The sequence below is a fragment of the Ochotona curzoniae genome, unplaced genomic scaffold, assembly GCF_017591425.1.
Source record: "Ochotona curzoniae isolate NIBS_2020 unplaced genomic scaffold, NIBS_Ocur_1.0 patch60, whole genome shotgun sequence".
Taxonomy (NCBI): domain Eukaryota; kingdom Metazoa; phylum Chordata; class Mammalia; order Lagomorpha; family Ochotonidae; genus Ochotona; species Ochotona curzoniae.
The window spans coordinates 335,425-360,573 of NW_024467040.1; the positions used below are offsets into that span (position 1 = coordinate 335,425).

The following is a 25,149-nucleotide window of genomic DNA, read 5'->3' on the forward strand; positions in this document are numbered from 1 at the left end:
CAAACAAAGCCTCTATTAGGAAATAATGCCACTTTTAATTCTCTTTAACCCTTTCAAGTTCTAAAATGCTGGGAAGGGCGTGTCATGAACATTCAGCTTGCATTTTATCACGAGCATTTGAAGGCTAAGGAGTCTGTAAGATAAATCACTTTGGTCTCATATTCAAAAGCATTGTGAGTAATTTACACAATAATCGTCTTTTTCAAGTGGTTGAGGAGCCTGAAGAGCCTATTCCAGAAGAGATCATAGAAGAACCACCTAGCATAGAGGAAGTGGAGGAGGTGGCGCCACCTAGAGGTACAGCTGCTTTAGTGACTGAGGCATTGAAATACTTGGTGTTGCAGTAGTTCTCACACTAGTCTAAATCTAATATTAATACACCTGTCTAAATCAATGATAAATTAAAGCTGAACTAGTGATAGCACCTGTACCTTTGTATTCCATTTATCCCCCTTTTCTACTATACCTCCAACACAACTAAAAGTGAGAGACCACTTTGCTCTAATTGACATTTTAGCTTTATCTGGCCATGTCATGTAACATATTCTTCTGGATTGCAGTCTTTCACTTGTCTTCAATCTTAATGTTGTGAAAAACTGGTGTAACTTTTAGAATAATTCTTTATACATTATTGATAAGACTATCCCAATCTTTTGCATAAATGATACGATGGTTGATTCTGGTATTTCTAAGTAATATCCTTCACACCACTAGTGTTTCTACTTGCTTTTATAACATAATATGTTTTACATATATAATGTATATATATATATCACTAATATCTTTTTAAAGGAACCAGTGTTTTGTACTGTTAATTTATTGTTTCATGTGTGGGTGTTGCTGTTCTGCTCACTGTGTGTCACTTACAAAATGTCCATAAAATATCTTTTAAGTGCCTGAAGTGGTTAAGAAAACTGTACCGGAAGCACCTACTCCTGTTCCTAAGAAAGTAGAAGTACCACCAGCTAAAGGTATATTGAGTTGTTCACGTTAAAGCTTTAAATCACCATTTTTAAACACTCTATAAAGTATAAGTGTTCTTTCATTGTTCCTTCAGTGATTAAGGCAGTAAACTATTAATAATCAGTAAAACTTTTTTTTTTTGTGTGTGTGTGTGTAGCTCTTTTTCTTTCTTTCATCCTTTCTGGAATATTATTGCATGATTTATGTATATGTACATGTGAATTATTCTGGAAGTTTCTTATTTAAATAGCTCCAAAAATTTTTAAAGAGTTATTTATTTATTTGAAAGGCAGCATTACAGAGAGGCAAAGACAGAGAGGGAGAGATCTTTTCTCCACTAGTTCACTCACCAAATGGCCACAACAACTAGAACTTCACCAGTCTAAAACCAGAAGTTTCTTCCAGGTCTCCTACATGAATGCAGGGTTCCACGGCCAGGAACATTCCCAGGGAACTTGATTAGAAGTGGAGCAGCCTGCACAAAACAATGCCTATCTGGAATCCCCACACTGCAAGCAGTGGCTTCACCTGCTATACCATGGCACTGGCCCCAGTGGTTGCAAATTTTGCTCTGATAGCTCTCTCTTCTGAACTCAAATACAAAATAATGGATACTTCTTCCTCAAATTCTATTCTTAGAATCTATTTTATGTTGTAATAACTTTTTATCCTATTACTTTACAAGAGAAAACCTATTCCCTTTTAAAGATTGTTTGATTTGAAATGCAGTCACATGGAAGTAGGGAGAGAGAGAGCAGTCTTTGTCTGCTGATCCTCAAAGGACTGCAATGAACAGGACTGGACCAGGCCAGAGTCAGAAGCCCGAAATTCCTTCCAAATCTCCCATATGGGTGACAAGAGCCCACGCACTTGGGTCATCCTCTGATGTCCTCCCAGGTGTGTTAGTAGGGAGCTGAATGGGGCGTGGAGCAACCAGAAATCAAGCAGCATCCATATAGGATGCCAGTATCATAGGAGGCAGCTCAACATGCTGTGCCATGGCCCAGCAAAAACCTATTTTAATGCTTGACTAATAGCTACTTTAAAAAAAAACTTTTTGTACCTTTTGCAATATTCAGCCTAAGCATTCAAGAATATTACAAAATTTCCACTTCTCACTCTTCCTAATTCAACTGTTTCTTCACATAGTGCTCCTATGCAGCTAGATTATGCTGACCCTATCCTAACAGATTCCTCAACAAATACAGTTTCCTTTAAGATCCAAAGACTGGACCTAGGACCTCAATAAATCCCAAGAGCCTTGGATGCTCAAGTCCTTCACATAAAATAGCAAAGTGTTTGCCTGTAACTTACACACATCCTCTCGTATGCTTTAGATAATACCTAATGGGATGCAGCTGCTCTATAGCTGATTTTCCTGCTTCATTATTTGGAGAATAATAATAGGGAGAATAGCTGTGCTCATTCTGTACAGATGCAACAGTGTTGGGCCTCACTAGATTTTCGATCAAGGGATGGGTAATTGCAGCTGCAGATCCGTAGATATGGCTAATAGAATGTACAGTTGTGCCTGGCAATACCCAAGGCCACAGATAGAACTGAACCACTCTTCATCACATCCTCACTGAATTAAAAGAGAAGTAGACCCAATTCTGGGAAACAAAGTGCTATTGGGAAAATATACCAGCAAAGGGTTTTTTACAGGCTTGTTGGGAAAGTATTTTTATTTCCTGTAAAATTGGTGTCCAGTAGTACTGTTTGACTTCTAAAACACTTGGATTGTTATAATATTAATATTTTTCTGGTGTTTTTATTTCATGTTTATTATTGAGCATTTGTCATTAACTAAAACATCTAATATCTTTAAAGTGCCAAAGAAAGTACCTGAAGAGAAAGTACCTGCTCCTATTGAGAAAAAGGAGGCACCCCCAGCCAAAGGTATATTTCCTCATTTAAACTAGACTTGCTCTTTTTTTTTCCGAAACTGTTATGTTTTGTCTCTGTCTTGATTGTCTTTGATTTCTTTGGTCTATAAACATTTGCTCTTGACATCTTAAATATTAAAATGTATCTTTAAAGTGCCTGCAGTGCAAAAGAAAATCCCAGAAAAGAAAGTTCCAGAAAAGAAAATCGCAGAAAAGAAAGTCCTTGTGCCTAAAAAAGAAGCTGTTCCCCCAGCTAAAGGTATTTTTGAGAAGATCTTTGATTTTCATGTACTGCTGCATGTAGATCTTTCACCAGTTTTTCTTGTTCATATAATATGATTTTAAGTCCTTGTTTCTTCTGTGTTAAAAAAAATGAATCTCTTAAAATAGATGCTCTTTCACGGAGAACTGTCATTGAAGAAAAAGTATCAGTGGCCTTCCACCAAGAAGAAGTAGTCAAAGAAAGAATAGAATTACAAGTCGTAGAAGCAGAAGCTTTCGAAGAGGAAGAAGAGTTCCATGAGGTTGAGGAATATTTTGAAGAAGAAGAATTCCATGAAGTGGAAGAATTCATCAAAGTAGAAGAACATAGAGTTCAAGAAGAACACAAAGTCGAAGAAGTTCATAGAGTAATCAAAGTTTTTGAGGCTGAAGAAGTGGAAGTATATGAAAAACCAAAAGCTCCACCTAAAGGTATAGGGAGTTCTGCAGATATTATAAATTGTTGTCTCTTGTTCAAACTCTTGAAAGTTTAATTTTTTATGTAGTTTAGAACATTAGAATTGGCATAAAATACTAAAAGCATGAGTTTAAACTATTTGATGTTAAAAAAATAAGACTGAGTTCCAATTCACCATACACAGTATAATTTAGCAGACAAGGGAGCAGTCTGTGATGTCTCACTGTCTAAGGAAATCACTGTTTGACTTTGCGAGTTCTTTTTTGAAACCCTGATGAAAAATATTATAAACTGATGAAAATGTTATGAAAAATAATGACATATTATTATAGCTACCCAAAGTGATCAGTCAGCAGTGCAATGAAAAAGACATTTCTCAGGCCACTAAAGAATATAAAAATTCAGGCCAAATAAGTGTCACTTTGTTAATACCTCAGTCAACTTCTTTACAAACTGATAATTATTTATCAAGGGCTTTTGCCATAGGCATTGTATCTTCATTAGGAAATTAATATTAAGGAAATAATTGAAGTGTTGGTAGTAGAAGCTGTATTCAAGCATGCTCAGAGTATAAATTCCAACACAAATAAGGTGTCTTTAATTCCACTCCAGTTCTTGCACAAATTAAAAATATAGGGGTCATATGAAGAAGTATATGTGTGTTCTTAGCATTCATAGTAAGCCCATATCGGAGGTGATATTTAACAAAATCAAATCTTTCTTGGAAGTAGATACAGCATATATGCAACAGGCAGAAGCAGATAAACTATTTTGTGATTCTTTATTGCACTAACTTCAGGAGTGATGGTGCACAGCACGTTGTAAATTCCCTCTAAACCAAAACACTAATATCTTTGAAGGGCCTGAGACACCTGAGAAAATCGTCCCTCCAAAAAAGCCACCCACTAAAGTTGTTCCTAGGAAAGAGCCACCAGCTAAAGGTATTTGATTGGGGATAGTGACGCAACTTTATGTGTGGCAGCACCTTGGCTGCTTGTGTGTTCCCTTCCCATTTGATGTTTTTCTTCTGTGTTTTGTGTCCTTGGAATTTCTCCAACAAACTAACCTCTTTGAAGGAGCTTGAGGTCCAAAAGAAGTTCCTGACAAAAGGACAGTAACTGCTGTTAGGTTTAAAACATTTTAAGCAAATATCCCTATTAACTAAATAGGGAAACCAAAATTCCTTCTTCTGTCCTGTTGCGTTATGTTTACACTAATGTGTTGATTGATAATGCTACGTTTTCCTATTTGTAGTAATTATAGCAATTTAATGGATAAAATACATAAGGAAAATGTGATTAATGTCCCTATCTTACTGATGTTTGTAGACCTAGTTCATTTTATTTTGAAAATAAAAACCAGCATCTAACAAATATGACCTTACAACTAAGGAAATGAATGCTAAAATGAAAATAGCAATAATTCTGCCAAAACAAACAGAAATAACATCAGCTGAAGATATATTGCTGATTTTTCATGTCAAGGTCCTATCATTCTAACATGTAAAACTTCTCCTGAATTTTTGTCATATTTGTTACCAAAATTCAATTAATGTTAAACACTGTCAGGTATTTAATAATGTAAAGTCTATCTGTCTATCTGTGGTATTGTGACCATGACCTTGTCTGTGATTGCATAGCACCTATGTTCTGTTTGTGACAATCTTGATGAATGTCTAAAAGTAAAAGAACATACTACTATTATCTTTTAAGTACCTGAGGTGCCTAAGAAAATCATGGTAGAAGAGAAAATACACGTTCCCGAAGAACGCAAAGTTCCACCATCTAAAGGTACCTGCCTTTGCTAGTTCAGCACTAATAGAAATTCTACTTTTCTTCACTTCCTACAAAGAAGAGAGACAATGTTCCCTTCAATGCCACAGATGTATAAAAAGGATGTGAATCTCAGGTTATATGCTTTGTGACACTGTCTAAACTTTTATGGCAGCCCTCTGGGAGCAAAGACCTAACTTGCAAGAAGTTATTGCTTGTCACAATTCTCTTGTTGTGTAATAATTAAACCTTACTGACCCTTCAACTTCTCTTTCAAAAACATTGTTTTGTCATGTTGCCTTGAAACCTAACCAACCTATTCTAAACCGTACTGAGAAACCAAAGAGCAAAGTGATTCTGAAATGACAAATCGAAACTCCCCCGACAAGGGAAATCTTGAGAAATGCACTGTTTAGTTGTCTTAAAATTCTGCAATCTTTAATATTCTGCTCATGAGAGTTCCCATTTTATCTTGATATTTTATGCCAAATGATAACACTCCTAAAATTAAGATGAATTAATGTTTTTAAAGCACCTGATGTACCCAAGAAAGTTGTTGCAGAAGAAAAAGTTGACAAAGCTGTTCCTAAAAAGCCTGAAGTTCCACCAGCTAAAGGTACACACTAATACTAACTACGCTGTGATGTGGGCCTCTGCTAACTTTTTTTAACAGTCAAGTATGATGTTAAATACTTGGGTTTTGTTTTCTTGTATTCTTAGTGTCTTATGTTTCTTATTTATAACTACTAATGTACTAATATCTTTCAAGTTCCTGAGGTGCCCAAGAAAAGGATTCAAGAAGAGCTACCTGTTATTCCTCCTGAAGAAACAGAGCTCTACAGTGAGTGCAGAAACATTGGCGATTTGCTTTGTTGAGTCATGAAATTAACTGTTTCTCTTATATGTTTTTATAGTCTAACATGCCAAAAGCATTAGGCTCCAGCCAAGTAATTTGAAGAACAATTAGCCTCAAACAGAATATATTTCCACACGATTTAAAAAACAAATTGTCTTAAACAAATTGAACATTTTCTGCTTTTGAACAAGATGAATGTCTTGAATTTTCCTTCATTATACAAATATCTTTTGCTTTGAAGCAAATTTACCTGCTTCCAGACAATGAATAACTTCACTCTATAGTGATATTTTATTTTATAAAATCAAAATGCTTCATTGTTTCATTGTTCATTATTTCATGTTTCATAGCAACATTGGAAACACTTTGCCCAGGGCCTGGTAGATGACCCTAGCTTTGTAATGTAAAGAAATTCCCAAAAGAATGGCATTTTGGGGCTTTCATGAAAATTATGGTTAAAGAATTTGAACAGTATAATATGAATAGAACTCTAGTCAGTTATCTAAATATAAAAATACTGGTAGACTAGATATTCTTCCATTTTTTATCTATAAAATCCTCAGTTAAATCTAATTTTTTGACCAACTTATTTATGCTTGGTTTGGATAAAAATAATGAATTCAGTATCTTTTCTATACCTGGGTCAAGTCCTTGTTATCCTACAGTCTGCTTTTCTAAAAGTGGGAAGAACTTTTAAGCATCTTCAATTTCCTCACTTTCCAAATATTTAAGCATTTTTAATTTTCCTTTGTTTCCAACAGCTTCCCATATTGAAATATGAAGCTACAACTTAGATTTTTTTTTTTACTTTTTCTAGTCTATTTGTTTTAGTTGTTTGAAAAGCAGAGAGGGAGACATATAGAAACTGAGACAGAGAGACAAAAAGTCAGAGAAAGCACCCATCCACTGACTCCTCAAATGCCCGTAACAGTTACAGCTAGCCAGAGTGAATGAAGTGAATGAACGAATGAAATCCAGGTCTCCTATATGGGTGGCAGAATCCCAAGTAATCATCACCATCGCTTCCTAAGCTCTGCGCTGGTGAAAAATTAAAAACAAGAATTGGTTCCCAGCATTCTAATATGGGACTACAGGCATCTCAATCTACAGGCTAAATGCCCGCCCCCTAAAAGTAATTTTAAAATATAGGTAACTAGGTTCCTACACAAGGAAAATATTTCGTGAATTTTCAGTGTATCAAAAGGAGGAGGAAAATCCTCAGTGTGCAATTGTCCTATACTATCCTTGATGCACCAACCCATTAAAATGTGGGAAAACAGGGCAATCTTGTCTATATACTTTTTGTAGACAAGAAGGAAGCAATATATACTATTTTTGCAAACTGATTACTCAATTTTATCAACATGAATATGAAAACATGCTGAGAATCCTGTAACGTAAAACTGGGAATGAGGCTTGCTTCTAGCCAATACCTTCTTGCTATTAACTTGCATCTTTGTAGTATTTTGTAAGTAATTAATGTGTATTATGTTTTTGTAATATTCTTCATCTGTCTCAAAACATCCTTAATTGTGAAAACACTAATATCTTTAAAGCTTATGAAGCATTTGAAGAATCAACTCTAGAAGAAAAAGTAATCATGACTGTCCCTCAAAAGACAAAACCCAAACTAGCAAAAGGTATATAACAGCAATGAATCAATCAGAAGAAATTTTATTCTGAGCTTATCTTAAAGCTCAATGTTTTTCTTCATCATTTGTAAATATAAATATATTTGTGTCTTTTAAGCACCTGAACCAACTAAGAAAGTTGTTCGAGAAGACAAAATATCTGTGACTGTTCATAAAAAGAGAGAAATACCAGCAATTGAAGGTATACATATACTATCCAAAGCTCAAATGAATATCTTTAAGACACAAGAATTGCATGTTACAAAATCCACGGTTTTTAAAACTTCTAAGTGTAAATCTACTAATATCTTTAAAGAGCCTGAAACAACCACAGAAGTTTTTCCAGAGGTGGAGGTACCTGAGACTTTTGTCGAAATCCCAGAACATCCTCAAGCTGAAGGTATAATTCTCTACTTGCAAAAATCTAAAGTAGAAAACGCTTCTGATTTTATATAATTTCTCATAGCAATAAGCTCTAATCCCAAAATACTAATATCTTGAAAGTGTCTGACACCCCCCAAGACCAGGAAATATGTATGACAGGACCCCAAAGGTCAAGACCTAGTTACATAATATATATAAAGATAAGACAATTAGAACAAAAATGAGATTTCTCATTTGCAATAGTTTATCGTAACTTCCTTAGTATGTGATGTCCTTGTGTCCCTGTGTGTGTGTGATTGAAAAAAATACTAATATCTTTAAAGAGTTTGAAGACCTCAAGGAAGTGGTTCCAGAAGAACGAACTCCTGTTGCTAAGAGAAGAAGGACGCTGCCATCAGCAGGTACCAGACAGAACAAAGTCCCCTTCCTGGCTCATGTCTGTAGCCGTGGTTAACTCATGAGAAAATACTAACATCTTTGCGGCCTTGAGGCCACCAAAGAAATAATTTCAGATAAGTGAGTTTCCCAAAGCTTCACCTTGCCCAGGTGTAGACAAGTCCCTGTGAATCACTCAAGGAAAATAGAGGGGGAAAAAAATCTAACATGAATATAAAATGTGGTTGAGACATTCACCTTTTTATGTCCCCCTGCCCCCAAAAAAATAGGAAGCAGTTTAAAACCTTGAATTATATGGAATTGAATGAATATACTTTTAGAGGAGTCAGTACCACATAATGACAAAGGTGTTTGAGATCTACACATCAGTAATTCAGCCATCTCTGTGCTTGGGACTCCAGATTATACTACTTAGGTCTGCCAGAATTGCTTCTCCTTTAAAATAAGCCTACTGCAAAAATAATACATATTTAAATTCAAAATAATTACTTTCAATAACCCTTAAATATCTGAGAAATGTTTTTAGAAAATCATCACTAAGAGACAGCATTTGATTCAATAGAAAATTGCTCAGTTTATAATAACACTACCACACCAGGCCGCCTGAAACCCTTCTAAAACCAAAGCAAAAATCATTTCAAGTGATGCTAGGACTCATCCCTGATTTTTCTCTTCTCGTGGTCTGTATTTGTTTTTCATGCATCAGGAGGTTTCTATATTGAATATATTTAAGTAAATCCAAAGGATGTGAAACTTGTTAAGCTGTTTGAAGGGCAATATTTCTTTATAATTAACCATGATTCTGTAATTTTTTTAAACATATCCAAATTCTTTGACTTTTTTCTCAGTCTATTTTAGATTGTTCTCCTTTCTCCTAAACTTTTAAAACACCCATGTTTTAAATGTGCCTATGGTGAAGATGCAAAAAGAAGCCAAACCAGAGAACAAAGTTTTGTTCTCAAGCGTATACCTAAAGGTGCCCACCATTAGTTATAATCAGTCTTTTACACTTTCCATTATGTTGTTTTACCTATATCTTCCATCCTGGAAGAGAAAATTGCTAACATTTTAGCAGCCAAATGAACAGCCAGTGATAAGTGTACTCATGCGCATACTGCTATGTGAGAAGCAGGTTCTGGGGACAAGGGAGTGAGAGAGTCTCATAGCCAGTGAACTTCCGTCAGAGCAATTATGCTTGGGACTTCATTACCTTCAGCATTCTAAAGTGTAATGCATTCGTGTGGGACAGTGCCTGATTCACCTCCAGAAATTTTCCCTGTAGCAATAAACAACTGTGGACACCTGCAGCCACCTCGGACATTGTAATACTTCCCACGAGAGCCATTGCTTATGTTATTATTCCTTCCGTTGTTCATTCAATAAATGCCTGTTATGGGTGGGTACTAGGGAGCTGGGCAGTCAGAATAAGAGGATTTGAATCCTCTTTTTAAGAGCTGTATACCTCATCAAAGCTCACTTTGGTTCAGTTCATGTGGTTAAAGTCTTCATGTGTCCTTTTAACCTCTAAATGTGACACTAATATCTTCAAAGCCCCAGAAGCCAGAATAGAAGTTGTTCCTGAAATTGAAGTGTTTGAGGATGCTCCTGAAGAGCCAGAAGCCTTGCCCATGAAAGGTACATCTCTGATCAGACGTGGAAGAAGAAATGAATAGCTTCAAATCAAGTGTTTTACTAATACTCTTTGTGATGCCTGAATTTAAGCATACTAATATCTTTAAAACACCACAAACTCCAATGTTTGAGAACTTGTAGGAAGCCCTTCTATAACCAAACACAGATGTCCCTGCTATCTGTAGGGGAATGATCCCAGGACCTCACTGTGCCTAGCCTTGTAGATAGCAAAATCCATAGTTGTTCAAATTCCTTTTATAAAATGGCAGGGTATCTGCATATAACCTATGCACATTATCCCAAATATCTTAAATCCTGTCTAGATTTCTTTTAATACCTAATCAAATATAAACTTTATGTACTATTTTGAAAATGAGAACCCAATCTTTTTCACAATATACTTGATCATATTTGGTTGAGTTCTCAACCATGGAACCCGTGGTTGGTTGTAGGGAAGTGTGGGGAGTCAGGTGTACTACCCAAAAAAGGTACTGAGTCTCCAAAACTCCCATAGGTCCTAGAAGAAGGTTAGCCTTCGCAAAGACTCAGTTACCACTCAGTTTACTCCTAGAACAAAGGGAAACCAGGAATGAGGAGATACTTCTAGAAAGCCATGTCCATTAAGTTGTTGTAGTTCCTGTATTCATTAACTATTTCAACTCTTCGATATCAAATACTAATATCTTTCAAGGGCCTGAACCTCCTCCACATGTTGTGCCTGGCAAGAGAATACCTCCCAAAAAAACAGAACATCCACAAGCAAAAGGTACAGGATGCCGAGTCCCTGATCTCATGAAGAGCTAGCTCTAGTGGTTTTGAAACTTTTTTTGCAGTTCTTAGTGTTCTCATGACACTAAACATTAAAAATACTAATTTCTTAAAGTGCCTCAAGCTTTCCAAGAGATTGTCGCTGAAAAGAAAACGCTTGTGATCCTGCACAAAAAGGTGGAAATCCTTGCTGATGCAGGTACATCCTACCAGAAGCTTGGGGTGGGGGACAATGTCTTCCTCTGTCTAAACCATGTTTCCTGTTTGTTCTGATTCCTGTGACTTAAAAATATTAATATCTTTAAAGTGCCTGAGACTCCCAAAGAAGTTATCTTTGAAGAGGCCATGCGTCCTCTACCAATGCCTGAAGCTGTACCTGCCCCAGGTACTAACCTTAACTGTTCCTTTATCATGGAGTAAGGTGGAGAGACAAAAGGTCTTGGGAATGTTTCTGATATGTGAATGTAAGTCCTGTTCTGTCTCTGTGCACTCCTTTGATACAAATGTAAATTTACTAATATCTTCAAAGCTCCTGAAGCTCCCCAAGAAGTGATGATCAAAAAGAAAGTAACAGAAACTCCTCAACCAAAGCCAAAAGCACCACCACCTGTTACAGGTACTTGTTACCTTTGAACCAGGTTCAAGACCAGAATAAAAAAGGGCAGGGTATAGGGTTTTGTTCTTGAAACTGTTTCGATGTGTCTAGTGGTGTTTTTGTTTTCCATGGGTAAAACTACTAATATCTTTTAAGTACCTGAGGCCCCCAAAGAAGTCATTCCTGAAACAGAAGTGTTCGTGACTCCGCCTAAAAAGTCAGAAGTGCTACCTGTAAAAGGTATCTGTCATGGTCACAGTTTTCATGATGCATTTAGAAAAGATTTTGTCCCAATAGTCATTATTGTCCTGACAGTAACATCACTAATATCTTTTAAGTATCTGAAGTTCCCGAAGAAGCTGTTCCTGAAAAGAAAGTGACTGTGGTGCCTCCCAAAACGCTGAAAGGCCCACCTGTCCAAGGTATCTATGGGTGACTTCACGCGCCCCATCTTCAACCACTGTTGCTCTTGAAGATTTTGTTCTAGAGATTCTCACAGTTCTAACTGTAACTCTACTAATATCTTTTAAGCATCTGAGGTTCCTGAAGAAGTTGTGCCTAAAAAGAAAGTCACTGTGGGGCCTCCTAAAAAGTCAAAATTGCCACCTGTAAAAGGTACCTGTCGCTGACAAGTTTTCCAAGTTCTAGCTCCTCTCTTAAAAATATTTTGGGTGGTCTGGACAGTCCAAAATATAACTTCACTACTATCTTTTTAAGTGCCTGAGGCTCCTAAAGAACTTGTCCCTGAAAAGAAGGTGACAGTGATGCCTCCTAAAAAGCCAGAAGCCCCACCTGTTGAAGGTATCTGTCATTGACCTCAGATGTCACAAGTTGTGCCTCTTCTGATCTTGAAAATATTTTGTCATGTGACCTTCACCATCCCAACACTAACTTGACTAATATGTTTTAAGCGCCTGAGGCTCCCAAGGAAGTCATTCTTGAACAGAAGACGGTTGAGCTTCCTAAGCGCCCAGAAGTCCCACCTCTAGAAGGTATCTTGCCACCCTCAGGTGTCACAGATTGGCCGCTTCTGCTGTTAAAACTGTTTTGTCCCAGTGGTTACCACAGTCCTAAATGTGGCTTTGCTACTCTTTTTCAAGTTCCTGAGGCTCCCAAAGAGGTCATTCCTGAAAAGAAGGGGACAGTGGTGCCTCCTAAAAAGCCAGAAGCCCCACCTGCTGAAGGTATTTGTCAGGGACCTCATGTATCACAAGTTCTGCCTCTTCCACTCTTAGCAAGATTTCATCTTGTGATTGTCATGGTCCAAAGTGTAACCTCACACTAACCTCTTTTAGCAGAGACCTCCAAAGAGGTCATTCCTGAAAAGAAGGGGACAGTGGTGCCTCCTAAAAAGCCAGAAGCCCCAGCTGCTGAAGGTATTTGTCAGGGACCTCATGTGTCACAAGTTCTGCCTCTTCCACTCTTAGCAAGATTTCATCTTGTGATTGTCATGGTCCAAAGTGTAACCTCACACTAACCTCTTTTAGCAGAGACCCCCAAAGAGGTCATTCCTGAAAAGAAGGGGACAGTGGTGCCTCCTAAAAAGCCAGAAGCCCCAGCTGCTGAAGGTATTTGTCAGGGACCTCATGTGTCACAAGTTCTGCCTCTTCCACTCTTAGCAAGATTTCATCTTGTGATTGTCATGGTCCAAAGTGTAACCTCACACTAACCTCTTTTAGCAGAGACCCCCAAAGAGGTCATTCCTGAAAAGAAGGGGACAGTGGTGCCTCCTAAAAAGCCAGAAGCCCCTCCTGTGAAAGGTATCTGTCACTGACCTCAATTTTCTTGATATAGTAACTCTTCAGCTATAGATACTCTCTTGTTCCAGAAGTTCTCATAAGTTCTAACGCTAACTTCACTAATATCTTTAAGTACCTGAGGTTGCCAAAGAAGTTGTGCCTGAAAAGAAAGTCAAAGTGGTTCCTCCTAAAAAGTCAGAAACCTCACCAGTAAAAGGTATCTCTTGGTGACAACAGGTGTCACAAGTTCTACCGCTTCTATTCTTGAGAAGATTTTTTTTGTCTCATGGTTGTCATAGTCCTAAATGTAACATCACTAACCTCTTTTAATCAGAGGCACCCAAAGAGATCATTCCTGAAAGGAAAGTGACCGTGACGCTTCCTAAAAAGCCTGAAGTGCCACCTGCTCAAGGTAGCCACCTTGACATTACTGTGTTTGATGCCATCCCTGTCGTTACTCTGACTAACCATGGAAATACTAATATCTTTAAAGTGCCTGAAGTGCCAAAAGCAGCTGTCCCCGAAAAGAAGGTGCCTGAAGCTATTCCCCCCAAACCGGAAAGCCCTCCTCCTGAAGGTACTGACAAAACTGTATAAATTAGAGAAAAGATTAGAAATTTTCATTTATCTAGGAAATTATATATAAAACTCCTACTACACAAAGATACTATAATTCCAAGGAAAATGGAAACAGATGTTTAGTGTATCATGGTATATGGTTAACTGTTATAGTCACCAATTATTTTCACCCTTTCTAAACATAAGTTGCAAATTATCTTTAAAGTGCCTGAAGTACCACCGAAGGAAGCTATCCCAGAAAAGAAAGTACCAGTGGCTCCTCCCAAAAAGCCAGAAGCACCACCTCCTAAAGGTAATTATCATTGCATGGCATTTGTCATCTGTTTGAGGGGGATGGGAAACGTGTGTGGGAGAGTCTACTACTTTCACAAACTGTGTTTGTCTGGGTAAATGTCAATATTCCCCCTATGTAGTTGCTAACTAAAAGATACTAATATCTTCAAAGTTCCTGAAGTTCCTAAAGAAGTTGTACCCAAAAAGAAAGTGGCTGTGCCCAAAAAACCAGAAGTCTTACCGGCAAAAGGTACTTGTGTTTTGCCCTATTGATTTAAAAATTATCTCTCTCTTCACAAACATTGTCATACACTTCTTTACCATTCAGATTCTAAAAATACTAATCTCTTTCAAGTGCCTGAAGCTGTTCAAGAAGTTGTCCCAGAAAAGAAAATCCCCAAGGCACCACCCAAAAAACCAGAGGTCCCTCCAGTTGCAGGTATCTGTCAGCTCAATCCTAACCTTTAGAACTGTCTCTTCATTCTTGAGAACAAACTTGACCCATTGCTGGCCATTAACTCAAGTGTTAAACTACTAATCTCTTTCAAGTGCCTGAAGTTCCTCAAGAAACTGTCCCTGAAAAGAAGGTACTAGTGATGCCTCCTAAGAGAGTAGAAGCTCCTCCAGTGACAGGTATTCCACCAGCTCAACCCTCTTCTGAAGAACTCCTCATTCTTGAAAACCAACTTGGTTCATTTGTCTTCAGTAACCTAAATATCAAACTACTAATTTCTTTCAAGTGCCTGAAATCCCTCAAGAAATTATTCCTGAGCAGGAAATACCAGTGGTATCTCCTGAAGAGCCAGAAGCCCCACCTGTCACAGGTACTTTTCGTCCTGTCCTTATTCTTAGAAACCATTGCAGTCCCTTGCTCTTCATTAACACACATGTAAAACCACTAATACCTTCCAAGTGCCAGAAGTGCCTCAAGAAGTTGTCCCAGAAAAGAAAGTTCCAACTGTCCCACCCAGAAAAACAGAAACTTCACCTGTCACAGGTTTTTTTTTACCCCACTTACTTACTCTGCAAAAGAAATATCTCTTCTGCTCTTAAAGCCACTTATTTCACTAACTTATGTGAAAAACTAAAATCTTATAAATGCCTGAAGTTCTTCTAGAAATGATCCCTTAAAAGAAAGTATCATTGATGTCTCCTAAAATAGAAACAGCAACCTGCCCTACAACGGTATTTTGTCACAGATCGTAGGCTTCACATGATACTGACGCATCTGCTCTTGAAAACCTTTAATCCCAGTGGTCTTCATAAATCCTAAGTGAAATTTCACTAATCTCTTTTAAGCACCAGAATCCCCCAAAGAGGTCATCCCAGAGAAGAAAGTGTCTGTGGCTCCCACTAAGAAGCCAGAAGTGCCACCTGTCAAAGGTACCCATCGATGACTTTGGATTCCCTAAGACACCGAGTCATCTGCTCTTGAGAAGATTTTAGCCTCAGGTTCTTTATAGGCCCTAACTGTAACTTCCTTTTCTTTTCAAGTGCCTGAGGTTCCTAGAGAGGTTGTCCCTGAAAAGAAAGTGTCTGTGGTACCTCCTAAAAAGCCAGAAGTACCACCTGTTAAAGGTACTTCTCAATGACCTTGAACTCCTAAGTGACACGCTTCTGCTCTTGTAAAGATTTCATCCTCTTGGTCTTCACAAGTCCTAACTCTAACTGCACTAATCTCTTTAAAGTGCCTGAACCCCCCAAAGAAGTCATCCCTGAAAAGAAAGTGTCTGTGGTACCTCCTAAAAAGCCACAAGTGCCACCTCTAAAAGGTATCTGTCCGTGACTTTCAGCTTTGTATGATACACTCTTCTGCTCTTCAATACGTTTCATCCCCTTGGCCTTCCCAAGTCCTAACTTTAACTTCCCTCATACCTTTGTAGTTCCTGAGGCCCCCAAAGAAGTCATCCCTGAAAAGAAAGTACCTGTGGTGCCTCCTAAAAAGCCGGAAGTGCCACCTGAAAAAGGTAGCTGTTACTGACTTGGAGCTTCCTACGACATTCTTCTGCTCTTATAAAGATTTCTTGTCTTTCTCTAAGATCTGACTGTAATTTCACTAATATCTTTAAGTGCCTGAGGCCCCCAAAGAAGTCATCCCTGAAAAGAAAGTGACCGTGACGCCTCCTAAAAAGCCTGAAGTGCCACCTGCTCAAGGTAGCCACCTTGACATTACTGTTTCATGCAATCCCTTTGTGTCTACTCTGTCTAATCATGAAAATACTAATATCTTTAAAGTGCCTGAGGTGCCAAAGGCAGCTGTCCCCGAAAAGAAGGTGCCTGAAGCTATTCCCCCCAAACCGGAAAGCCCTCCTCCTGAAGGTAAAGAGGGTACTATTCTACCCCGTATTTTGAAAAAGATAAACTCTCCATGGTAGAATAGCAATCTTTTCTGTGAAACATTTCATATACTTCAGTCAGTTCTAGCACTAAAATGACCTGGTGTTTTTAAAGTGTATGAGGAGCCTGAAGAAGTTGTACCAGAAGAGTTGCCAACTGAAGAGGTAGAAGAACCGGAGCCCGTAGCGCCCCCTAAAGGTACCGTGCAGGCTGCTGGGCCACCTGCCAATCTTCTCCCTCTTGTTCTGCCATTCCTGGCATGGCGGGCTTTCTGTCTTGTTGCTTTGCACGAATTCTAACTCACAAATTCCTATATGTTTAGTGTCTGTGCCACCTAAGAAACCTGTCCCCGAAAAGAAAGTACCTGCTGTCGTTGCCAAAAAGCCTGAACCTCCAGCAGTGAAAGGTATTCTCCCTGCCATTAACTTCCAAGGCAAAAATGTCTGTCTAAAATGTGGTGCCCCACTGCTCTACTTGGTGATTTCCGTATGTTCTTGAAGCCGTGCACTTAAAACCTACTAATATCTTTTAAAGTGCCTGAAGTACGCAAGGAAGTTATTCCAGAAAAGAAAGTGCCTCCTGTGGCTCCCAAAAAACCAGAAGCTCCACCTGCTAAAGGTACATGTAACTGCGTTTCAGTGGAGGCAGGGGCAGCCTGCAACTCTTGATAGTGTTTGGTTCTGTGTCTGTGTGATGCATGATTACTGGGGATCGTTCCTAATGTTAAAATACTAATATCTTTGAAGTGCCTGAAGTTCCAAAAGAAGTTGTTCCAGAAAAGAAAATAGCTGTTCCCAAAAAGCCAGAAGTCCCACCAGCCAAAGGTATTAGTCATTAATTAGATTCTTCAGAAAGTATTCTTTCTTGAGGAACCAATCTCAAACGTCAACTACTATGGGATTCTTTGTGTGCCACTCCTTATTCACTCACAACAACAACAAAAAAACCTGATACACTAGAGTTCATGAGGTTTGAAACAGCATACATTAAAAAGAAACCTGATACATTTATGGAAGCTGGTTCCTGAAGAGTTTTTGTGATTCTTAAGAGGATTTATTTTCCTCTCTGCTCTGGGGCGCCTAGGGCATATCACTAACTTTATTGTGGATTTTATTTGGGGATCTGTTCCTGTGTTTTGAATAAGATATTAACTAGATGTGGTATAAATGTTGCACACATCTTAATCACTCAAAGTAAAACTAACTAATAATATCTTTGAAGTGCCAGAGGTACCCAAGAAACCTGTCATAGAAGAAAAACCTGTCATTCCTGTCCCGGAGAAAGTGGCGTCTCCTCCTCCAGAAGGTACCTGTAGTCTTATTAAGAGCTTGCTATGTGTGATTACTTCTCATTTCCACTCATTTCTTAACTCACTATCTCTTGGTCACTCTGTACCACTTTGTTTATCTCACTTCACTGTCCTAAATTAGCTCCAATCTCAAATCTAGTTTGGGTTATGAATCAGTACTTTCTATACAGCTCAGAGTATGTTGTAGTAAGCAAGATTGGTTTTTTTTTCTTTCTTAAATGTTGATTTTACTTTCATCTACTTGAACTGCAGAGAGAGAAAAGATCTTGTATATGCTGATTTTCTCCCCAGATGCACAAAACAGCTAGGGCTAGGCCATGTCAAATCCAGGAATCCAGAATGCCTTCTGGACTGCCACATGGTTGGCAGGAAACTAAGTACTTGCGCCATTATCTGCAGCTTCCTTAGGATGCATTCAATAGGAAGCAGGATAAAAAGGGGTGGGGGGAGTGAAAAGACTCAAACCAGTAATCCAAGATGGGATGTAGGCATCCCAAGCAGTGAGCCAAGCCACTGTGCCACAATACCCACCCCAAACAAGGCTTTTTTTGTTGCACAGAGAAAGTAACGTGGCAGAGCTAGTGAGTATAAGTGGCATTAAACAACAGGAAGACTTCTCAAGCAGCCAAATCAGTTGATACAGAATAAGTACAATTAGGAAATGTCATATTGACAAAAGAAGATATTGAGGCATGAGAAGAAATCAGTATTGCTATTTATTAGTGTTTTATACATTTTGAAATATTATTCTACACATTGAAATCAATTCAACTGATATCTTTAAAGTATATGAAGAACCTGAAGAAATTGCTCCTGAAGAGGAAGAACCAATACCTGTTGTAGAAGAGGAAGAACCAGAAGTTCCACCTCCAGCAGGTACACAGCATGATGCTTTGCACGGGAAAATGCAAGAATTTGATGTTTATGTCTGTCATGAACCTTACTTAAGGTATGAATGTCTCCTGTCTCCTTGTTTACAATTCTACTTCATTGGTAAAAGCAAATGTTTTCTGCATCCAGGAAGCCTGAGTCCTGTTTGGATTTTAAAATGCATGCGTTGAAGAACCACATGGGCTCTTTCAAAGAATTAGTTTGTGTCCGTTAGCCTTATCCTTGTAAATCATCTGACTCTAAGAGAAATTCCTATTGTCCAGCACCAGAAGAGCCCAAGAAGGTCGTCCCAGAAAAGAAGGTTCCTGCCATCAAAAAGCCAGAGGCTCCACCTCCTAAAGGTACTTATACTAGAATAAATAAACACTAACCTCACTCTTCTATGCTGTCTCAGATTTACACTTATTCCTTGTTGTACGTTGTGCTGTGTTATCTGTTTGTAAGCTATTATATGGATGTGATGACATCAAACAGACTTGTAAAATCAATGTGTACTATTGCCTCTTATGATTTCTTCTTATTAAACACTACTAATATCTTTAAAGTACCTGAGATGCCAAAGAAAGTTGTCCCAGTGAAGAAGATCCAGGTTAAGAAGCCAGAAGCACCAGAAGATAAAGGTATTCATCTCATCAACATCGTGATTTTTTTTTTAGATATACTGATCTTAAAGTGATATCCAATAATTTATCCTTATTATCTAGGGTTAAATATTTCCTTATTTTGTTTCCATTAGTTTTAATGTTCCTTTTTAGATTAATTCTAGATTTGTACTAATATTTTAAAATAATGTTAACCCCTCTTTTTAAAACAAAACTAATATCTTCAAAGTACCTGAAGTGCCCAAGAAACTTGTTCCAGTAAAGAAAGAGCCAGTTCCTGTTACCAAAAAACCAGAACTCCCACCAGAAAAAGGTACTTACCAAAAGAAAAACAGACATCTTTTTGACTGCTGCTTAAGCATTTTGATAATAGTTCTTAGAGAAAAAGTACTGCATGTGGTTTTATATGATAATACAGGAGAAACTTGGGTTTGTGGTTTTAATAGAATTTGAGTTTTAGAAAAAAACTATCAGCAGTTCGAACTGGGAAGGACTGTGGTAGTGATGGTTTAAGACCTTTAAGAGTTAGACTAGAGCTGTGAAGATAGAAATGCAAAAGGGAATTGGGTCTGAGAGATTGGTTTGGCATTTGAGTATAATCAAAGGAATTAAAGAAACTAAGGAACCAGGTTATTGTAGGGTTTGAAGCTAAAAAGCTAAAAACAAACAAAAACAGTCCATTGGGTTCCTGATTTGATATTAGAAAGAAAATAATATTGTTTTCACTTTTTAATCATCAAAGTGAAACTATGCATTAGAAGCTTAGGAGACACATCAGGTCTAGAAATGCAGGTCCCAAAGGTATCAATGGGGCAGGGGAATAAGAACTGAGTGCGCATGAATGATGCCTCAGAAATCATAGAGCAATATTTTCCAATCTTAAAGTTAAACCAACAGAGAACCACCTACATTTAATGGTAGTAGAGGTACAGAGAAAATACAAATCCAGAAGGACAAGAATATTCACTTTTTAAATTGAGATGTCCAAAAAGGTGCTATGCTTCAGAAGCTGTTTTGCCTAGGATTTGTCATAAGATCAAACCGTCTCCCTGTATTTTTTTGCCTGCTCTTTAGAAAATCTTGCATGTCTTTTAAATTCTTGATAGTTAACAAACCCAATATCTTTAAAGTGCCAGAAGTGCCCAAAGAAATCACCCCAGAAAAGAAAGTGTCTGTTCCAATCCATGAAGAACCGGAAGCTCCACCTGCCCCAGGTACTAGCTGCTTTGTAAAACTGACAGCAACGGTCTTCAGCATCTTGCTTCATTTTACAAAACTGCTTCTTGTCTGCCTTATGCTTTGAAATATGTAATATTTGGGAGATACTTGAAAATGTGTCGTAGAATTAATCAAGTTGATAAATTGAGACATAACAATTGTAGTACTCTATCCCAGATTAATCTAATCTAAAATATTGTGTTTTTTCAAGTTGAAGAGGTGCCTGAGGACATAATTTATGAAGAAAAAGTATCCATAACCATTGGTAGAAAAGAGACTCCCCCTGCTGAAGGTATAAAAACATGTGTATGTCCAAGCATACAAAAGCAGAAACAGAAAAGTTTTAACCTCCCAGAAATTCTTTTTTTATAGTGTGACATTCCTTTTTAAAATTGTATAGAAAAACATTCTACCATATGTTTGGCTGCCTTATTTTTTAAATAGTTGTGCCTCTATGGGGTTTATACTCTTATTTCTTCTTGATGGTAGTCATAAGTTCCAAAAAGAACAGCTTAATGGATCAAGATTAGAAGATCTGCAGTAGATCCTCAAATCATGACCCAATATCGAATTTTCATTATCATCTCATTTGTCATCCATATATATTGAATAAACTCAGTAGAAGCAATTGAGTATCTCTTTCTCTATACAAATGCCTTTGAACCAAGTATTTGTTTTTGTGACTGTGATCTTTGCATCTTTGTGAAATTTGAGTCTTTGTGAGGAACTTTACATTACCATCTTATCTCCCTTGTCAACATTCTCTGAAGAACGGGCAGTTGAAAAGTATGTTGAACCAGAAGAACCTGAGCCAGAACCACAGCCAGAAGAGATACCAGTACCAGGTATTTAGTTAACTAAAATCTTCATCATCAAATTCTTCCTCTTGAAGTGCACCTGGTTTATGTTCTTCATGTATAGTATGTTTCTTTGCATGTGTGTCAGACATTGTTTGGCATGTGCGTTTCATCATGTTTCTGCGTAAATATCACTGTTTGTGGAATAGGCTTGTCTGGATGTTTCCGTTGTTTTTGTTGGTGGCTTTGCTGTACTTCTCGTCACCTGTGCACCATGTTGACATTTAATGTTTTATGTTGGGCACTGTTAATGTATCCAAAAAAGCAAATGTTCTACTTCACATGTACAACAATTGTTCTACAGAATGTACTATATATACACATGTTAACAAATACATAGGAATACTAACACTCCTGAAATACTCTTTCAAGAACCTGAACCTGAAAAGAAGGTTGTCGAGAAACCAAAACTCAAACCAAGACCCCCGGCACCTGCTCCTCCTCCACCTAAGGAAGATGTGAAAGAGAAAATATTCCAGCTTAAAGGTATAAACCATTCAAGTCTTACTAACTTGGTTCTGACTTCTGTTGAATTGCCAGAGATGCTGCTTGCCAGAAACCTACTGCTTCCGCAGGCGTGCGTTTCCAGACAGTATGGCTCTGAAGGAAGGGCGGACAAAATGCTTTCCGCTGTCCCGGGGACATGGCTGCCTTGTCAAGCAATGCCTGTTGCACTGTTAGTATCATGGTGGACCTCTGGGTTCAGCAGCTCTCTAACTAATGTTCTTAGGTGGAGCAGGAAGAAAAGGTTTTGAGATTTCAAATCCCAGTATCAACTGTGTTGCTTGAGGTGTTATGCATGTGAATGTAAAAGAAATCTGCAAGCTCTTTTAAATATAGCAGAAACTAATTTATGCCAATGCCAAAACTTTGTTCTTGAAGAATCATGTGTGTTTTTGCATATATTGTAAGTAATGTATTTATGCTGTCCAGTAGTTTTTGTGTGCTCCTGTACCGTAACAGGAAAGCATATGAACAACCTGTCACCACTTGAACAATCTTTTCCCCCACCTTAACAGACATCCAGTGCATTCTATGGTGATTCTCAGGGTAACCAGGAAAAAGGGTGATGAGCACATTTTAGACCCAGCACCTCTAACCTTCATTCGTTTTGCTTTGATTTTTTTTCTTGAATTGATGTAATAGCACTGAATTTTTAAAATCTCAACATCTTTAAAGGCTAAAATAAGTTGGCTAAAGTTAATTCTTCTGTTCATTTTAACCCAAAATGATCTTATCTGTGATGTTGCAAGGTTGCCCATCCCAAAAGCCTACCCATCTACAAAGTCAGACTCCTCCACAGCAGAATATTTCTTGTAATGATTCTAATCCTCCCAGATTTTAGGTCAGATGTCAGAAAGGTGGGCACCTCATAAAAGATCACCTGTATCTATTTATACTTCATGAAGATATATACTTCAATATAATTTCTTTAAGGTAAAACTTATACTCAGGAAAAGGTCTTCCTCCTGGGAAGAACAAAATTAGTCTTCTTCCTCAGCCAGTCATGATTTTCTGCTCAACAGTCTAGTAAAACCGCAGTATGCTTTCATGGCTTAAAATTTCTTACTGTATGCTGTTTGTTTTCTGCTCTTGGCTGCTCTGAATGCTTTCTGGTTGTAAACAAAGCTTGATTTCAGTTCTTGGAGTAAAATACTTATCAATTGCTTCTGATTGCATATACAAATAATACAAGTAAGATCATATTCTTTAAAGCTGTTTCAAAGAAGAAAGTTCCAGAGAAACCTGAGGTCCCAGAAAAAGTGGAGCTTACACCACCGAAAGGTATTTCAGGGGCTGGAAAATGTTTTCCTATGCAGAATCTGTTCATCTGGTTCTTCCATCTGTCTCCATATCATGTTCTGTCTGTCTTTTTAGCAACCAGAGTAGTCTCCTGCATTTCTTACATTTTTGTGGCTTTTATAGTCCTGCCTCATGAGTGTCGCTTCCTTCATCTCCATCAATTTCCTACATTTTATGGATAAATATTGCTTAGCTCTGTCTCATCCCATATGTCTTCTTGCATTTTCCAAAACTAAACCATCCTTTACTGGTTAGCTGAAAAGTGACGACATGTGTGAAAGTGATGAAAGCTCCTCTTACCATTCTATTTAGGTGACTTACAGGGATTTGCCCAAATGTTCCCTGTCACACTCTTCTCACTGATGCAAAGACACTCTCTCAGGTGGATAGATCTCAGGTTTGAAGCAAATTTCATAATCACCAAGATCACTTTTCAACATTCTTCGTTAAATAGAATTTTCCCTATTTAAAATTAGACCTAGAGGAAAAGTAAATGCAAACTAAAAGGCTAGAAAATATCTATTTTTAAAAATTGTAGTTAAGTTTAATAATTAAAGGTATCTGTGTAAGTAGTCAATACTTCCAAACTTAAATTCACTCTGGAATTTGGAAAAATCACCCATTGGAATATAATGGCAATTCATAAAATGGAGATTAAAGTAATTTTATGAGAGAAATTAGCTAGTAAACACTAAGATGACTATAATGATTTTTAATATAACTACACTGTCTTCCATGAGGCTTGAGTGACAATAAGATCTTTAAAATGAAATAATAATGATTATGTAATGACAAGTGCACAAATCTATTTTCACTATGTTCTTCCCGTAGGAAAGCATTACAATGTGCATTAATTATATGCAGGATCTTGTGTAAGTTACTGTCAGTGAAAATAGTTACACATTAAGAATACTGATAATTCCAGAGGAATATTGAATATCAACAAAATTTAACACGCATAAAATTTTATGTTTAACTGTGAAATATTCACTTAAAGTACTTGCCATTAAAATGATTGTTGAAAGTGAAATACATATTTACCTCTATTATTTAAATTTTTGAAGCTTAATTTTTCTTCATAAAAATTTCCAAACATTCAAGACTATTCAATAAATAGCAAATATCTTCTTTAAAACACCAAATGAGAAAGTTTATAGAAATGCTTAGGAAACTTAGATTTCAGGTGAATAAACAAACATGGTACAGGATACAAATAAATTATGCTTTAAATTAGATTTTAATTGACATTGATAAAGATATGAAGTGGTCCTATGATTGCTAAGTGCATTTTGTCTCCCATTGAAATCCATGAGAGTTGTGATAGTAACAGCAGGCTGCTCTATAAATAACATTATCCATTATGCTAGATATTCACTGTAGAGACATGAGAAAATTAATTTCTAGGAAGACTTTTAATTTAAACTTAAAATTTCACTTTTCATGAAAATTAACTTCTAATATTAGTTTTGAAATTCTATAGTTTTAAAATTGTAGGTGAAGATTATTCCAGAAAGGAGACTTTGACAAGGGACATGTCTCTTAGGTTTAGAAAGTTTGATATGGCCTTTCCCCCAACATCAAGTTCACAAATGAAACCTCTTGGTTTTCATTTCTATAAACAGAGAAAATTGAATGATGGCACCAACACTTGCCAATGTCATGTTTATGCACGATTGCATTTAGTGGTCAACAAGATGCCAGAGTAGATGTGGGCAACCTGTAATTGCATATTGTGGCAAAGATGTGTCATGAAGTTTGTAACTTGGTAAAAGATGCATAAACTCAGCATAGAACATCTTAGACAATCATTTAATGCCAACACATTTTTCTGCAGTTAAGAATGAATTTCATCACATTATAAAATTGTTTGCAGAGGAAATAATTTAGAGTGTACTGCTCTCGTACTTTCTGAAATATTTCTGTGCAGCAAAAATTGTTATTTGGTGCAATAGAGCTAAGTTTGAGATTTTTCTTGTTGA

The 25,149-nt window shown here is 37.4% G+C and overlaps 1 protein-coding gene across 5 annotated transcripts in view; it reads left to right on the forward strand.

Annotated features, from left to right (window-relative positions):
* The window catches only part of LOC121168137 (titin), a 262,883-nt gene that overhangs the window by 122,662 nt on the left and 115,072 nt on the right, over positions 1–25,149 (forward strand). For 2 of the 5 annotated variants that reach the window (XM_040997939.1, XM_040997940.1), the window contains 22 exons: positions 208–297; positions 894–971; positions 2,794–2,862; positions 3,040–3,108; positions 3,252–3,542; positions 4,389–4,469; positions 5,241–5,318; positions 12,280–12,363; positions 12,663–12,746; positions 13,795–13,878; positions 15,648–15,731; positions 16,037–16,120; positions 16,389–16,472; positions 16,605–16,688; positions 16,813–16,896; positions 17,025–17,108; positions 17,237–17,314; positions 17,712–17,795; positions 18,586–18,675; positions 18,954–19,031; positions 21,740–21,853; positions 23,084–23,152. The exons of the other annotated variants lie outside the window; for them this stretch is intronic. In XM_040997939.1, coding sequence (XP_040853873.1) covers positions 208–297; positions 894–971; positions 2,794–2,862; positions 3,040–3,108; positions 3,252–3,542; positions 4,389–4,469; positions 5,241–5,318; positions 12,280–12,363; positions 12,663–12,746; positions 13,795–13,878; positions 15,648–15,731; positions 16,037–16,120; positions 16,389–16,472; positions 16,605–16,688; positions 16,813–16,896; positions 17,025–17,108; positions 17,237–17,314; positions 17,712–17,795; positions 18,586–18,675; positions 18,954–19,031; positions 21,740–21,853; positions 23,084–23,152 — 2,025 coding nt within the window. The remainder of the gene's footprint in view (positions 1–207; positions 298–893; positions 972–2,793; positions 2,863–3,039; positions 3,109–3,251; positions 3,543–4,388; positions 4,470–5,240; positions 5,319–12,279; positions 12,364–12,662; positions 12,747–13,794; positions 13,879–15,647; positions 15,732–16,036; positions 16,121–16,388; positions 16,473–16,604; positions 16,689–16,812; positions 16,897–17,024; positions 17,109–17,236; positions 17,315–17,711; positions 17,796–18,585; positions 18,676–18,953; positions 19,032–21,739; positions 21,854–23,083; positions 23,153–25,149) is intronic. 5 annotated transcript variants of the gene reach the window in all.